The sequence below is a fragment of the Ranitomeya variabilis genome, chromosome 6 (assembly GCF_051348905.1).
Source record: "Ranitomeya variabilis isolate aRanVar5 chromosome 6, aRanVar5.hap1, whole genome shotgun sequence".
NCBI classification, from domain to species: Eukaryota; Metazoa; Chordata; class Amphibia; order Anura; family Dendrobatidae; genus Ranitomeya; species Ranitomeya variabilis.
In genome coordinates this window covers 366,068,825-366,084,301 of record NC_135237.1, presented here as the reverse complement: position 1 = coordinate 366,084,301, position 15,477 = coordinate 366,068,825, and the positions used below count along the sequence as shown (strand labels likewise).

At 41.6% G+C, this 15,477-nt stretch overlaps 1 protein-coding gene across 9 annotated transcripts in view; it reads left to right on the top strand.

Moving 5' to 3' along the window:
- Nucleotides 1-15,477, top strand: part of RIPOR2 (RHO family interacting cell polarization regulator 2) — a 254,439-nt gene that overhangs the window by 141,490 nt on the left and 97,472 nt on the right. For all 9 annotated transcript variants that reach the window (XM_077269995.1, XM_077269990.1, XM_077269993.1 and 6 more), the window contains exons 7-9: nucleotides 7,425-7,574; nucleotides 12,221-12,284; nucleotides 13,700-13,743. In XM_077269995.1, the coding sequence (XP_077126110.1) occupies nucleotides 7,425-7,574; nucleotides 12,221-12,284; nucleotides 13,700-13,743 (258 nt within the window). The remainder of the gene's footprint in view (nucleotides 1-7,424; nucleotides 7,575-12,220; nucleotides 12,285-13,699; nucleotides 13,744-15,477) is intronic.

The window sequence follows — 15,477 nt, the reverse complement described above, 5'->3', positions numbered from 1 at the left end:
CAGTTACCGTTTGGAATCTGCTTTAATTAACTGCTTAATAACTGATGCTGCCCAGTGAGTGGACTGTGGCAGGTTGTAGGACCCCGCTCTGCTTACCAGGAATAATTTCGTTTAGTAACATCGCCTATGACTGCCCTTGTTTTCATAAATTTAAAAGGGGCAACAAAAAACTAGTCCTCCTTATACTAGCTGTAGATAGTCAGGAGCCTCACTAACACCCACTATTATTGAGGTATCTGCCCAGGAAAGGAACTATATCCTCTTTGATAGTACAGTACTTGAGTGATTGATCGCGTCTTGAGGGGAAGGGTAAGTGAAATGGTGCTCTTCTGTACTGGCGCACTGTAAATGCTGCTTGCACAGATTGACAGTGGCATTTTACAGATTAATAGCTGTGGATGGATGTTAATGGACTTGACACACAGCCAGGATCTGCCTCTATCTGCCGGGTATAGGGCGGGCTCGGCCTCTGAGCTCGCTCCATACACCTGCTCCCGACTGATAAGTGATAATGAGCGCATCTAATCATTTTAGTAGTCGCCTCCTACACCACCCTATAGTTTAGAAGCCTAATTTAAGAGGAAGTTTCAGTAAATAATCAATATAAATGAAAATCTGAATGCCACTAAATACTACATTAACTATATACACCAAAGAAAGTATTCCATGAAGTCCGAGGTAACGTACAATAAAAATATAGCCACAAATAAAATTATAAATGCTTATATATAAAGGCCACCATAAATCACCCAAATCAAGTTAAAAAAAATCAGTGTAGCATGGGAAGAGACTATAAAAAGTAATTGAAGTAAATGATACATTTAATAAAAAGAAGCAATCTGTATTGCAGATAATTAAGTCCATGATCACAGGGAAAAGATAAGAGTGGGATTTTATCAACATGTCATATGTCAAGTAATGAGTGATTAGCAGGCTACAATGATCACCCAAGTGGTAGAAAAAGTTGTTGTATATACCAATTAATAAAGATATTGCACGGAATCCATGATAATTACCTGCTAAATAATTTGATCATGGGTAATAGACCAGACTGCATGATTGCTATCAGATTATTCCTCCACCACTCATTAAAATGCACGTTCTACAGCAGCTGCCGGAGTCATGCGCGATTTATGTGTGTGTGTGTGTATGTATGTATGTACAGTATGTGTATATATAATATTTTCTTCGGTATATAAACAACTCTGTAGTTATCGTTGGAGAGCAATTTCAGTTTAAAGGGGACCTGTCACAAATTCATCAGAGATCTGTTTTGCTCTTATTAACCTATAATGAACAATATACCACTAAGTGATCAATTAAACCTGAAAGGAGGCTGCTCTGGCATAATAAATACTAAAGTCCTATTAGATGAATTCTACATTAAGACTGACAGAGATGGGGAGACCAAAACACAAAAGTGGTTCAAAGTAGAAATATGAAAAGTTTATTATACAGTTAGGTCCATATATATTTGGACAGAGACAAGATTTTTTTAATTTTGGTTATAGACATTACCACAATGAATTTTAAACAAAACATTTCAGATGCAGTTGAAGATCAGACTTTCAGCTTTCATTTGAGGGTATCCACATCAAAATTGGATGAAGGGTTTAGGAGTTTCAGCTCCTTAACATGTGCCACCCTGTTTTTAAAGGGACCAAAAGTAATTGGACAGTTCAATAATTTTAAATAAAATGTTCATTTTTAGTACTTGGTTGAAAACCCTTTGTTGGCAATGACTGCCTGTAGTCTTGAACTCATGGACATCACCAGACGCTGTGTTTCCTCCTTTTTGATGCTCTGCCAGGCCTTCACTGCGGTGGTTTTCAGTTGCTGTTTGTTTGTGGGCCTTTCTGTCTGAAGTTTAGTCTTTAACAAGTGAAATGCATGCTGAATTGGGTTGAGATCAGGTGACTGACTTGGCCATTCAAGAATATTCCACTTCTTTGCTTTAATAAACTCCTGGGTTGCTTTGGCTTTATGTTTTGGGTCATTTTCCATCTGTAGTATGAAACAACGACCAGTTTTGCTGCATTTGTCTGGATCTGAGCACACAGTATGTCTCTAAATACCTCAGAATTCATTGGGCTGCTTCTGTCCTGTGTCACATCATCAATAATCACTAGTGACCCAGTGTCACTGGCAGCCATGCATGCCCAAGCCATCACACTGCCTCCGCCGTGTTTTACAGATGATGTGGTATGCTTTGGATCATGAGCTGTACCACGCCTTCGCCATACTTTTCTCTTTCCATCATTCTGGTAGAGGTTGATCTTGGTTTCATCTGTCCAAAGAATGTTCTTCCAGAACTGTGCTGGCTTTTTTAGATGTTTTATAGCAAAGTCCATTCTAGCCTTTTTATTCTTGATGCTTATGAGTGGCTTGCACCGTGCAGTGAACCCTCTGTATTTACTTTCATGCAGTCTTCTCTTTATGGTAGATTTGGATATTGATACGCCGACCTCCTGGAGAGTGCTGTTCACTTGGTTCGCTGTTGTGAAGGGGTTTCTCTTCACCATGGAGATTATTCTGCGATCATCCACCACTGTTGTCTTCTGTGGACGCCCAGGTCTTTTTGCATTGATGAGTTCACCAGTGCTTTCTTTCTCAGGATGTACCAAGCTGTAGATCTTGCCACTCCTAATATTGTAGCAATTTCTCGGATGGGTTTTTTCTGTTTTTGCAGCTTAAGGATGGCTTGTTTCATCTGCATGGAGAGCTCCTTTGACCGCATGTTTACTTCACAGCAAAACCTTCCGAATGCAAGCACCACACCTCAAATCAACTCCAGGCCTTTTATCTGCTTAATTGAGAATTACATAATGAAGGGATTGCCCACACCTGTCCATGAAATAGCCTTGGAGTCAATTGTCCAATTACTTTTGGTCCCTTTAAAAACAGGGAGGTACATGTTAAGGAGCTGAAACTCCTAAACCCTTCATCCAATTTTAATGTGGATACCCTCAAATGAAAGCTGAAAGTCTGAACTTCAACTGCATCTGAATTGTTATGTTTAAAATTCATTGTGGTAATGTATATAACCAAAATTAGAAAAATGTTGTCTCTGTCCAAATATATATGGACCTAACTATAACAAATACAACAACCATATTCAGCAGTATGCGACATTGCGGCCCACCGACGCTAGCTGTGAAAGCGCCACACAACGGGGGCAGCGGATGCTGTTTTTCAATGCATCCGCTGCCCCATTGTGAGGTGCGCTGTCGGAAATGCTGCAGACGACGCACCAAAAAACGTTACAAGCAACGTTTTTTGGTGGCGACGGTCCGGCGCAACCGTCGCACGACGGTTGCGACATGTGGCAGTGCGTTGCACTGCGTCGCTAATAAGTCTATAGAGAAAAAACAAATCCTGCAAGCACTTTTGCAGGATGCGTTTTTTTCTGCAAAAGGACGCCTAGCGACGTGCAGTGCACGACGCTAGTGTGAAAGAGGCCTAACTAATATGGGCTGAATGCAGAAGTACAGCTAAAAGTATAGACTAATGGAAAGAAGGGGGGGTCCCAGGGATGGTAAAGATATAAAGTTCTGGGATGCTCCTGTGAGATGGTATGTCCCATGTAGTCCAAACGACCATTCAAGAATAGACAATGATATATTGAAATAACCTATGCTCGAATTAAACCTGGGGTTATAGGTGGAAACCCAATCAATATATGGGTACCCAACTGGTAAGGAAGTACAGGAGATCTAAATGGCCAGCCATTCTCATACAATGAGTCAACGCCAATAAATATGCATGAATGATGCAGTTATGCTAAATAGCGACAGATCTATAGATCGAAAAAATGACTGGTCTTTATAAAGCGTGCAAAAAAAGAGCTTTTATATATAGTATACTTATTGCACAGGTCGGTCACAACAGTGGTATAGAAAAGGTAAAGGAGAACGGCTTATAGGTAATAAGTGCTCATACAATCAGCAAAGCTCGTATCCTCACATCAATCAGCATAATGAAGGATTTGTAAAATCCAAGATATGCCATGCTAATAAGTGGCTAGATTACCTTGTGACATGGTGTATGGGGTGCCACAGGAGCACCCCAGAGGATGTCCCTGCAGAGCCACCAGCTGTGGCTTCGTCAGGAAGCGTGCTTTTGCACTTAACATTTTATCCTGCCGTTCCCCTGAGTATTACGCTTATTTGTTTTTTTTCTTAAATCCGCCATATGGTTTCAGCAATGTGGTCTTTTTTCTAGTTTTTACAAGGGGTTGTGGCACACTGATAAATAATGCAGAGCAACCTAAATACATGCCCCCAGGGAATGTGGGAGCCACGAACTACTATTAGGCTATGTGCACACGTTCACGAATTCTTGCAGAAAATTCCTGAGAAAAACCTGACATTTTCTGCAAGAAATCTGCATGCTTTTTTTGCCGCGTTTTTGGTGCGTTTTTGATGCGTTTTTTTCTGGACATTTCACAATGCATTTTAAGTGGGAAATCCGCAAAAAAACCCCGCAAAATTAATGAACATGCTGATGCTGTGTTTTTTACCACGATGCGTTTTTTTCGCGGAAAAAAAAATGCATCATGTGCACAAAACATGCGGAATTCATTCTAAATGATGGGATGCATATTGTATGCTGTTTTTTTTTTGCGGTTTTATAGCGTTTTTATGGGGGAAAAACGCGAAAAAAACCGCAAAAAATCAGCAACGTGTGCACACAGCCTTAATGATCCACTCCACTCTGGAAGTGTATGGCAGATATGAGGGCAGCAAGAGTAAAAGAAAAGTAAAAACTCGCCTCTCTTCACTTGATGATAGATCCTCTTTAAACAGTTTGTTTTCAGGGAAGGCCACTCCCTCTAGATCTGACTGAGATTGGGAGTCTCCCTACTCTCATGAAAACATACGTATGGTCAAGCCATGTGTTCATGTGTATGGGAGGGTCAGGAGCGTTCCGTCTCATGGGCACATTCACAGTGAGGGTGCAGGCGGTTTTGTTTTCCCCCTTTCAGTGTTCATTCAATACTTACTTTGCCTTTTCTCTGACTCGTTTTTGTTGTTTGACCCCATAGGAGCATGTCTGCTACCATGGTACTTATGCCCATAAGTAGGAATGTTTTTTTTGTAAACTAAACCAGCTGTCTTGTTTCAAAGTCTTGTTGAAGTACTTCAACGTCAAAAATTGCCCCTGGTCCTTTTGGCCATGAACTGGTTTAGGCTACGTTCACATTTGCGGTCAGCGCCGAAGCGTCGGGCGCCGCAGCGGCGCCGCATGCGTCATGCGCCCCTATATTTAACATGGGGGCGCATGGACATGCGTTGTGCTGCGTTTTGCGCCGCATGGCCGCAAGCGTTGGACGCAAGAAACGCTTCAAGTTGCATTTTTTTGCGTCCAACTTGCGGCCAAAAACGACGCATGCGGCGCAAAACGCAGCGTTTTAGCGTGCGTTTTGCCGCGTTTTCGTTTGCGTTGTGCGCTGCGGCGCCGACGCTGCGGCGCACAACGCAAATGTGAACGTAGCCTTACTGTTCTCCTGGAATGCTATGTAATCACAGACTGACGCTAAACTGCAGAAAACCAGGTTGTCTACCCCTAATGAAGGCACTGCTCAGATGCACATTTTTTAACCAATACAGCTTCATATACATTTGCAGACCTAAAAATCTGGATACAGTCGCTGTATGTTTACTGGGTAAAAACATTAGAGGCAGATTGGAATTGCACACACTGTATGACTGTTCGGGGCTTTTAGGTGACAATGGAAGCTTATCTTGTCTCCTGCAGATGGAGCACAATGCAGTAAATTGCTAAGGGTATGTGCACACGCTGCGGATTTTGCTGCGGATTTTGCTGCGGATCCGCAGCGGATTTGACGCTGCGGATCCGCAGCAGTTTTCCATACGGTGTACAGTACAATGTAACCCTATGGAAAACAAAATCCGCAGTGCACACGATGCAGAAAATTCCGCGCGGATTCTCTGCGGAAAAGAAGGAGCATGTCACTTCTTTCTGCGGATTCCGCAGCGGTTTTCAACCTGCACCAATAGGAAAGTGCAGTTGAAAACCCGCAGAAGAATCCGCAGTGAAAACCGCAGTGGTTTTGCATGGCGGATTTTCCAATTCCGCAGCGGAAAAATCCGCAGCAAATTCCTCAGCGTGTGCACGGGGCCTTAGAAGGTAACTGTGCATCTCCATCTTGCTTTTTCCTTTGTGCTTCTCCTCGGAAACAGCCTTAAAACTCCATGTAACGGAGCTGCTATAAATAGTGTTTTTTTCTGCTAAATAACAGGGTTTCCAGCTGTCTTGTGGTTGGTTGTGTTGTAGGCAGCACATATCCGCTTCTCCTTCTCTGGTGCCACCTGTTGCCCTGAGTCCTGCAATGTTTCCAAGTATTCTTCCTCTTTATTGAAAACCGATATAATTTACTTTTCATTGTGGATGGTTTTGTAGGGGACAGAAATTCCAAATAACATCTCATTTCTTCTATGAAGAATCAACAATGCAGTCTAAGAGTTTCTTGCAATGTTTTAAGGATCTTAATTGAGCTACAATTATAATAGTCTGAAAAATTAAGATTGTTTCAAAGTATCGAGATCAGATATGTATGTAATTTTATTCCCCACACCCTAAATATAAGGAGAGGTTTGGGGCAGGTCATCAGAAGTCACCAACATTTAGTCCAATATGATTAGTGATAGTTTCATTCGATTTTATGAAACAAACTAGATGTTTCCAGCCGGCTAACGCTCGGCACGCTCATTGCTATCTAATTAACGCTGCTGGTGATTAACCTAAAGTAAATAATGACAACATTCAATAGCGCTTACGCAGGTGGTAAATTAACTTAAAATGAAGTTAATAACAATAGTGTGGTGATGTGTTGGGGGTGGGATTATGTGTGGTGATGTGTTGGGGGTGGGATTATGTGTGGTGATGTGGTGGGGGGGTGGGATTATGTGTAGTGGGGGGGTGGGATTATGTGTGGTGATGTGGGGGGGTGGGATTATGTGTGGTAATGTGGTGGGGGGCGGGATTATGTGTTAATGGGGTGGGGGGGCGGGATTATCTGTTGTAATGTGGTGGGGGGCAGGATTATGTGTGGTGATGTGTTGGGGGGGCGGGATTGTGTGGTGATGTGGCGGGATTTGTGGGGGGCGGGATTATGTGTGGTGATGTGGGGGCGGAGCTACTGTGCAGGGGGTGGGATTAGCGAGTAATCACGATGCCTCTTATATATAGATATGTATAGTAAGGCCTTCTGGAGAGAACTGAAATGTAGCTTCTATGGGTGAATAAAGGATCCTACACTTTTTTTTTTTTTTTTCAAAACTGGTTGGATAGAAATGCTGCTACACGTACTGAAACTGTTACCTGCTGCTGTCTTTTTGGCCATGTGTGTATAAATCTTACAATATATCTAGTGTCTAATATCCACTTTTTTTTTTTGTAAGTTTGATGAATTGTATGAAGCGTATTGCATCCAGCGACGCCTACGTGAGGGAGCATGTAAAATGAAGCAGGCATTTGCTGTTTCACCTTCAAGCAGGGCCGCACGGGAGAGTCTGTCTGAAATAAATAAGAGTTACAAAGAGTACACTGAGGTAGGTCCTTACATGTTGTCCTCTGGTCCATTCATTCCCCACTTCATGAGCTCTGTTTCTAGAAATCTGTTGGGGCAGCACTATATTCCATATATCGTGTGGCATAAACTGTCCAGAAATCTGATTTGTTTTCCTGCCCTGTCTAGACTTGTGTTATAGCTGAAATGCTGTTCCATGACTTCCGTCTGTGGCTACTCCACAAAGCTGTGCTACATGTAGGCTGGGTTCACGCGCCTTGATCTCAATCTCTAAAGACTTTCAATTACCTACAACTAAGTGGATCAGTGGATATTTAATGGCCTAGGTTTCCCAGACTTCATATTCACGATCGTTCCGTCTGCATAGATCGTTGTGTGTGCTGAATATCATGCTATTGACAGGACAAGCTGATTTGCTGCCGGTGACGATTATTTTTAAACATTCTTAAAAATCAGTACACCCAATAACAAGAGTTTTGTTTGTTTGTAGGGTGATTGCTGGCCTTTTTAGATGGGCTGATAATTGTTAATCAGGGAACAAGCGTTCAAACAATGATGAGCCTGTCAAAATGGGCCTTCACTCCTCTTTGGAAGCATTGTTTCTGCAGTGTAAGAAAGAACAAGCTGAAGAAATGCCTGACACTCTAATTCATGATTTATAGCAGAGCTGATGTCTGAGCTTCCCTAATGGACAATACTAGTATGGCCCTGTACATCCATTGCATTTCACATTCTCATAGAGACTAAGATTCTCCTCCAGTTTTATTTTAACCCCAGCTGAGTAAGGTCCAAACAAGCATCGGTAATGAAGAGAGCATTTTATCACCTTTCCCAACTACAGAATATAAAATACCTGTGTCTGGGGAAGGACTTTTGGAAGTGCCCCAAAACTTAATTGTGTCTTAATGGTAGAATATAAGGGACGGGGAAAGGGAAAAAAAAGGGTATCTGAATAAAAACTACTGATAACGTATTAATTTATTAGATACAGTGGGGCAAAAAAGTATTTAGTCATTCAGCAATAGTGCAAGTTCCACCACTTAAAAAGATGAGAGGCGTCTGTAATTTACATCATAGGTAGACCTCAACTATGGGAGACAAACTGAGAAATAAAAATCCAGAAAATCATTGTCTGTTTTTTTTATCATTTTATTTGCATATTATGGTGGAAAATAAGTATTTGGTCAGAAACAAACAATCAAGATTTCTGGCTCACAGACCTGTAACTTCTTCTTTAAGAGTCTCCTCTTTCCTCCACTCATTACCTGTAGTAATGGCACCTGTTTAAACTTGTTATCAGTATAAAAAGACACCTGTGCACACCCTCAAACAGTCTGACTCCAAACTCCACTATGGTGAAGACCAAAGAGCTGTCAAAGGACACCAGAAACAAAATTGTAGCCCTGCACCAGGCTGGGAAGACTGAATCTGCAATAGCCAACCAGCTTGGAGTGAAGAAATCAACAGTGGGAGCAATAATTAGAAAGTGGAAGACCTTCAAGACCACTGATAATCTCCCTCGATCTGGGGCTCCACGCAAAATCCCACCCCGTGGGGTCAGAATGATCACAAGAACGGTGAGCAAAAATCCCAGAACCACGCGGGGGGACCTAGTGAATAAACTGCAGAGAGCTGGGACCAATGTAACAAGGCCTACCATAAGTAACACACTACGCCACCATGGACTCAGATCCTGCAGTGCCAGACGTGTCCCACTGCTTAAGCCAGTACATGTCCGGGCCCGTCTGAAGTTTGCTAGAGAGCATTTGGATGATCCAGAGGAGTTTTGGGAGAATGACCTATGGTCTGATGAAACCAAACTGGAACTGTTTGGTAGAAACACAACTTGTTGTGTTTGATGGATGCAACTCAGTATTCTTTTTCCTCCAAACACCATACCTACTGTAAAGCATGGTGGTGGAAACATCATGCTTTGGGGCTGTTTCTCTGCAAAGGGGCCAGGACGACTGATCCGGGTACATGAAAGAATGAATGGGGCCATGTATCGTGAGATTTTGAGTGCAAACCTCCTTCCATCAGCAAGGGCATTGAAGATGAAACGTGGCTGGGTCTTTCAACATGACAATGATCCAAAGCACACCGCCAGGGCAACGAAGGAGTGGCTTCGTAAGAAGCATTTCAAGGTCCTGGAGTGGCCTAGCCAGTCTCCAGATCTCAACCCTATAGAAAACCTTTGGAGGGAGTTGAAAGTCCGTGTTGCCAAGCGAAAAGCCAAAAACATCACTGCTCTAGAGGAGATCTGCATGGAGGAATGGGACAACATACCAACAACAGTGTGTGGCAACCTTGTGAAGACTTACAGAAAACGTTTGACCTCTGTCATTGCCAACAAAGAATATATTACAAAGTATTGAGATGAAATTTTGTTTCTGACCAAATACTTATTTTCCACCATAATATGCAAATAAAATGATAAAAAAACAGACAATGTGATTTTCTGGATTTTTATTTCTCAGTTTGTCTCCCATAGTTGAGGTCTACCTATGATGTAAATTACAGACGCCTCTCATCTTTTTAAGTGGTGGAACTTGCACTATTGCTGAATGACTAAATACTTTTTTGCCCCACTGTAATATGAGTTTAAAAATTATTAAATGTGCATACATCCAAATGAGGATGTATATGGAGTCAGTTGAGCAAGTAATTATATGATTATCACAATTGTGACTCACTAGACCCGATAGAGTACTTGTTTTGCTCACTAAATCGCAAGGTGTTTTTTTTCGGCAGTATTGAGAAAGATCAGGCAAGGATAGTTTTAATAGCACCATTCAGGCCCAAAAGACCATGGTTCTCATGAATGAGGTTGATGTCTTTCACTGATCCTTGGGTACTGCCAGAGATCCAGATCTTCTCATTGAAGGTCCATTTTGTCACCCCGAGGCAACTAGGCTACACTTGACGGCTTGGAATTTGAGAGGTGCAGCAAGGGTTTTCACCTAATTTAGTCTCCACGTTGCTAAAAAGTAGGTAACTAGTAACCACTAGAATCTACAGTAGAACCTGGAAAAAGTTCCTCAGCAGCTCAAGGGTAAAACTATATTTCTATTGAGCCCATCTTAGAATTTCTCCAGAAAGGACTAGATAGTGGGTAATCTATTAGCACCCTTAAAGTACAGCTATCGGCCTTGGAGCTCTATATAATGGTGAGTAATAGAATGATAATGAGTCATAAAAACATGTGACAGATGAAAACCAGTGGTTACCCCAAAAATTACACCTTGGGATTGAACATGGTGCTGGAGGTGCTGACCCACTCCTCTTTGACACCGATCAATTCTGCATCAGTCAAGAACCTTTAGTTGAAAAACAATCCTTAACATCTGCTCAGAGTTGGTGATACTCAGACCTTGTCGGGTAGTACTCCCTTTTAAGCAAATCTTGGACGACAAGGTTATCCTACAGCCAGACCCAGCTCTTTGAAGGGTTCCGGTCCTTGATGGACGGATCCTGCCTCTTAGATGGTGCTGTCATGGGTTTTGAAAATACCCATTTACAGGTAAGTAACTGTAGACTGTAATACTTCATCACCTTGTGGATCTTCCTTTTATTTCAAGATCTCTCAATTAAAATGCACTTTGTACGTGGGACGCCTGTAGGTTTGCGTGGCTATCTTTTATGTAAAGGACACTGCCATGAAGATACTGGATTAATAACTCGGGAATGTTTTTGAGATATATATATATATATACACTCACCGGCCACTTTATTAGGTACACCATGCTAGTAACGGGTTGGACCCCCTTTTGCCTTCCGAACTGCCTCAATTCTTCGTGGCATAGATTCAACAAGGTGCTGGAAGCATTCCTCAGAGATTTTGGTCCATATTGACATGATGGCATCACACAGTTGCCGCAGATTTGTCGGCTGCACATCCCAAAGATGCTCCATACAAGGCAGGATGGATCCATGCTTTCATGTTGTTTACGCCAAATTCTGACCCTACCATCCGAATGTCGCAGCAGAAATCGAGACTCATCAGACCAAGCAACGTTTTTCCAATCTTCTACTGTCCAATTTCGATGAGCTTGTACAAATTGTAGCCTCAGTTTCCTGTTCTTAGCTGAAAGGAGTGGTACCCGGTGTGGTCTTCTGCTGCTGTAGCCCATCTGCCTCAAAGTTCGACGCACTGTGCGTTCAGAGATGCTCTTAGGCCTACCTTGGTTGTAACGGGTGGCGATTTGAGTCACTGTTGCCTTTCTATCAGCTCGAACCAGTCTGCCCATTCTCCTCTGACCTCTGGCATCAACAAGGCATTTCCGCCCACAGAACTGCCGCTCACTGGATTTTTTTTCTTTTTCGGACCATTCTCTGTAAACCCTAGAGATGGTTGTGCGTGAAAATCCCAGTAGATCAGCAGTTTCTGAAATACTCAGACCAGCCCTTCTGGCACCAACAACCATGCCACGTTCAAAGGCGCTCAAATCACCTTTCTTCCCCATACTGATGCTCGGTTTGAACTGCAGGAGATTGTCTTGACCATGTCTACATGCCTAAATGCACTGAGTTGCCGCCATGTGATTGGCTGATTAGAAATTAAGTGTTAACAAGAAGTTGGACAGGTGTACCTAATAAAGTGGCCGGTGAGTGTATATATTTTTTTTTTTTTTTTTTTTTTACTGACAACTTTATCAATTTACTTTTTAGAATATGTGCACGGTGGAGTCTGAAATGGAAAATCTACTAGGTGAATTCTACATCAAAATGAAAGGTAGTTAATTCTGTCATGTTGCGGTGCATTCACATCAGTTAATTTTTGTCTTGTGTGAAAAAAAAAAAGAAGAAAAGTCTCATCCTACATATGTTCTCCAATGTGTAGAGGCTCATCGTATGGAGGCGCTAATTGTAACTATGCCATGAATTGTTAGGTGTTTTTTGTATTTTGCATTTAACAATTTAATTTTTGGTTATTCCTTTTAAGCACAGGGTTGTATGGTTAAAAATGAAGGAGGTTATTACTAAAACCTTTCCTCTCCCAGCCCCCTAGACCAGTTTGCCCCTCTCTCTGGTGTGCTGTAATGGCTTCTATTTCAGGGTTCTTTTGAGTGACACTTATTGGGGCCTGAATATTTATTAGCATGTAAGTATCACATCCAAGATTCCAGTTTTTCCTAAAATGTCAGGTGTTGGTGCACAGAAAAGCAGAGGCTTTCTAGACGCAAAGTGACATGCTCTCATGTGTCTGTAGCCTGCGTCCTTTCAGGGACTGCCCCGAGAGCCACAACAGCTAGGGCATACTGATTGTCAGCAGTCCTAGCAGCTGGAGAACTGTCCGTTCTAGCATACTAAATCAATGGCATCTAAAATTACGTGAGGCCATTCTGTTTTGCGCTATACATGCATAGCTCTAATAAAGCGTTGTCAAAGATGATCTGTACAGAGTCTTTCTGTTTATTACATGGGATATGCTAAACATCACTAGATATTTTCTGAGACTCTATTGTGCATTTTGTTACACCAAATAATGTGTCACCATACCATCACTTTCTAATTATATAGACGAATAAAATCACTGCTGCCACCCTGTGGTCACTTATACTTCTGTAGCCCTGACCTTAGATTAATTTTTGCAGTCTATCTTTTCCGTACAGACTTTAAAGTGGTTGTCCACTACTTGGACAATTTCTTCTCCTACCCCACACTTGGCCCCGATTTTAAAATAAAAAAGCTTATACTCTCCTTGTGCTGACGCACCTCCTGCTCTGTCGGCACTCGCTCTCTCCAGGGCTCCTGGGCTGTAGTCACTGTGCCCAATCAGCACTGGCATCACTGTCCCCGCCTCCTGGCCAATTGAGCAGGAAGAGGAAGTTCGAGATCAGCTGCAGCCCAGACATCTCATTATGTTTGATTTGTCTGAAGATGGGGGCAGTGACGCCAGCGCTGACTGGGGGTCGCATGTTGCAACAACCTCACCAGAGCCCCGTGACCACGGGAACAGTACCAGCAAGGGAGGCGAGTATAGGTCTTTTATTTATTTTATCGGGGCCTAACCTTTAGATCAAGAAGGGTTGTCAAAGTAGTGGACAACACCTTTTAATATGGACTAAAACTCTAGACATATTAATATAGACTAATGACTTTTCTGTATAAGTTATTAAACTAAAATATATATTTTTTGTCTTATAGGCCTAGCTGGTTTTGCACGCTTGTGTCCTGGAGACCAGTATGAGGTTTGTGAATGAGTTACTTTTTCAGTAGATAAAATGTTTTGAACATGGGAAGAAGACCCTTACAAGTATAGAGATGGCTCTCATTAATGACTTATCTTGGCTTTTGTTGTACATCAGATGCCCTCAACATATCGTGAATGTTTCCAATGTGATCTCTTGATGCCTGATCTTTGCAGATCACATTCGGCCATGATCAGGTTAAGCAGTAAGCAAAAGTATATGTATGTTTTCTTTTAACCCTGAAATATTTAGCGAAAAATGCAGACCACAAATATAGCTATTAGCTGTCAAAAGGTTTAGCCTCGATTAGAGAAGAGAAAAACTATATTCTCATATTTTTGTATTTTGACAACCAAAAGCAGGTGAAGGAAAAAACAAATAGATGTACAAACATGCACATGACACCACTTTTGGAAATTAGAAAGATGCCACATTCACCCTTAGTTAGTGGCAGAGGAGAGCACTTTGTGTAAAAGCATCCGCAGACCAACGTGTAAGAAATCATCTGAGTTTCATACATAAGACTATTTTTTTTCCTGATTTTCACCCATGTGAAATCCATTTTTATACAACTACCGGTAAATTAATAAATGTACATGATCAAATAGTTTCCTAGATTTATAATAAAAATTTATTTTTGGTCAGATCAAGAAAAAAATTGTTCATCTGAACAACCCTATTAAATAAGATTGTTTTGGTGTGCTTTTCAATTAAAAGAATCAGACCGCATACAATCCTGCTCATCGTTTTTGGCACCCCTTTGTTATTTTCAAAGACTGTACAATATCTTCGGAAATAAATGGAAATGTATCGAAGTGTTATCCTCAGGATTTTTTTAATTAGTGGTCCAAAGTAGTACCACAATAAAACATTATTTTTCACGCTACATGTTCCAATTTCAATGAAGAAACAGAATAAACGACATGTGCAGCAATAAAGACTCCCCTAATTAATACTTGGTTGTACACCCGTTGGCATTGATGAGTCAGTCTCCAAACGTTTCTTGTACACATCTATAAGCTTCTTGGACTTCTCAGCTGGTATTTGCTCCCTCTCATCCTTTGCTGTTTGTTCAAACTCTTGAATATTTGCAGAATATATTTGCCAATGGCAGATTTCAGCTCACCCCAAAGATTTTAAATGGGATTGAGCTCAGGATTCATTGATGGCCATTTTAAAACAGTCCATTTTTTCTTTTTCAACCATTCCTGTGTATTTGTCGATGTGTGCTTTGAGTCATTGTCTTGCTTGAGAATCCATGATCTTCGACTCAAACCAAATTTTCTTACATTGGGTAGGACATTTAGCTCTAAAACCTCTTTGATAATTCTCTGATTTCATGATACCTGTGATACAGTCAAGGCCTCCAGTACCAGACTCCGCACAGCATTATGGATCCTCCACCATGCTTAACTGTTGGTAGGGTGTTCTTTTCCTTTATAAGTTACATTTTGCCATCTGTAAACAAACTGTTGCTTTGCATTGCCAAAAAAAATCTATTTTTGTTTCATCTATCCACCGAACAATTTCCCAGAAGGATTGTGGTTTGTCAAGGTACTCTTTTTGTCAAATATGAGTTGTTCCTTTTTATGTCTTTTCTTCAGCAATGAGTCCTTCCTTGGCCTTCGCCCATAAAACTCTGCTTGGTTTAATGCACAACGTATGGTACTCGTTAAAATCATGACCCCAGACTGTTCCAGGTTGGCCTTCAGGTCTTTTAATGTTTGCCATGGT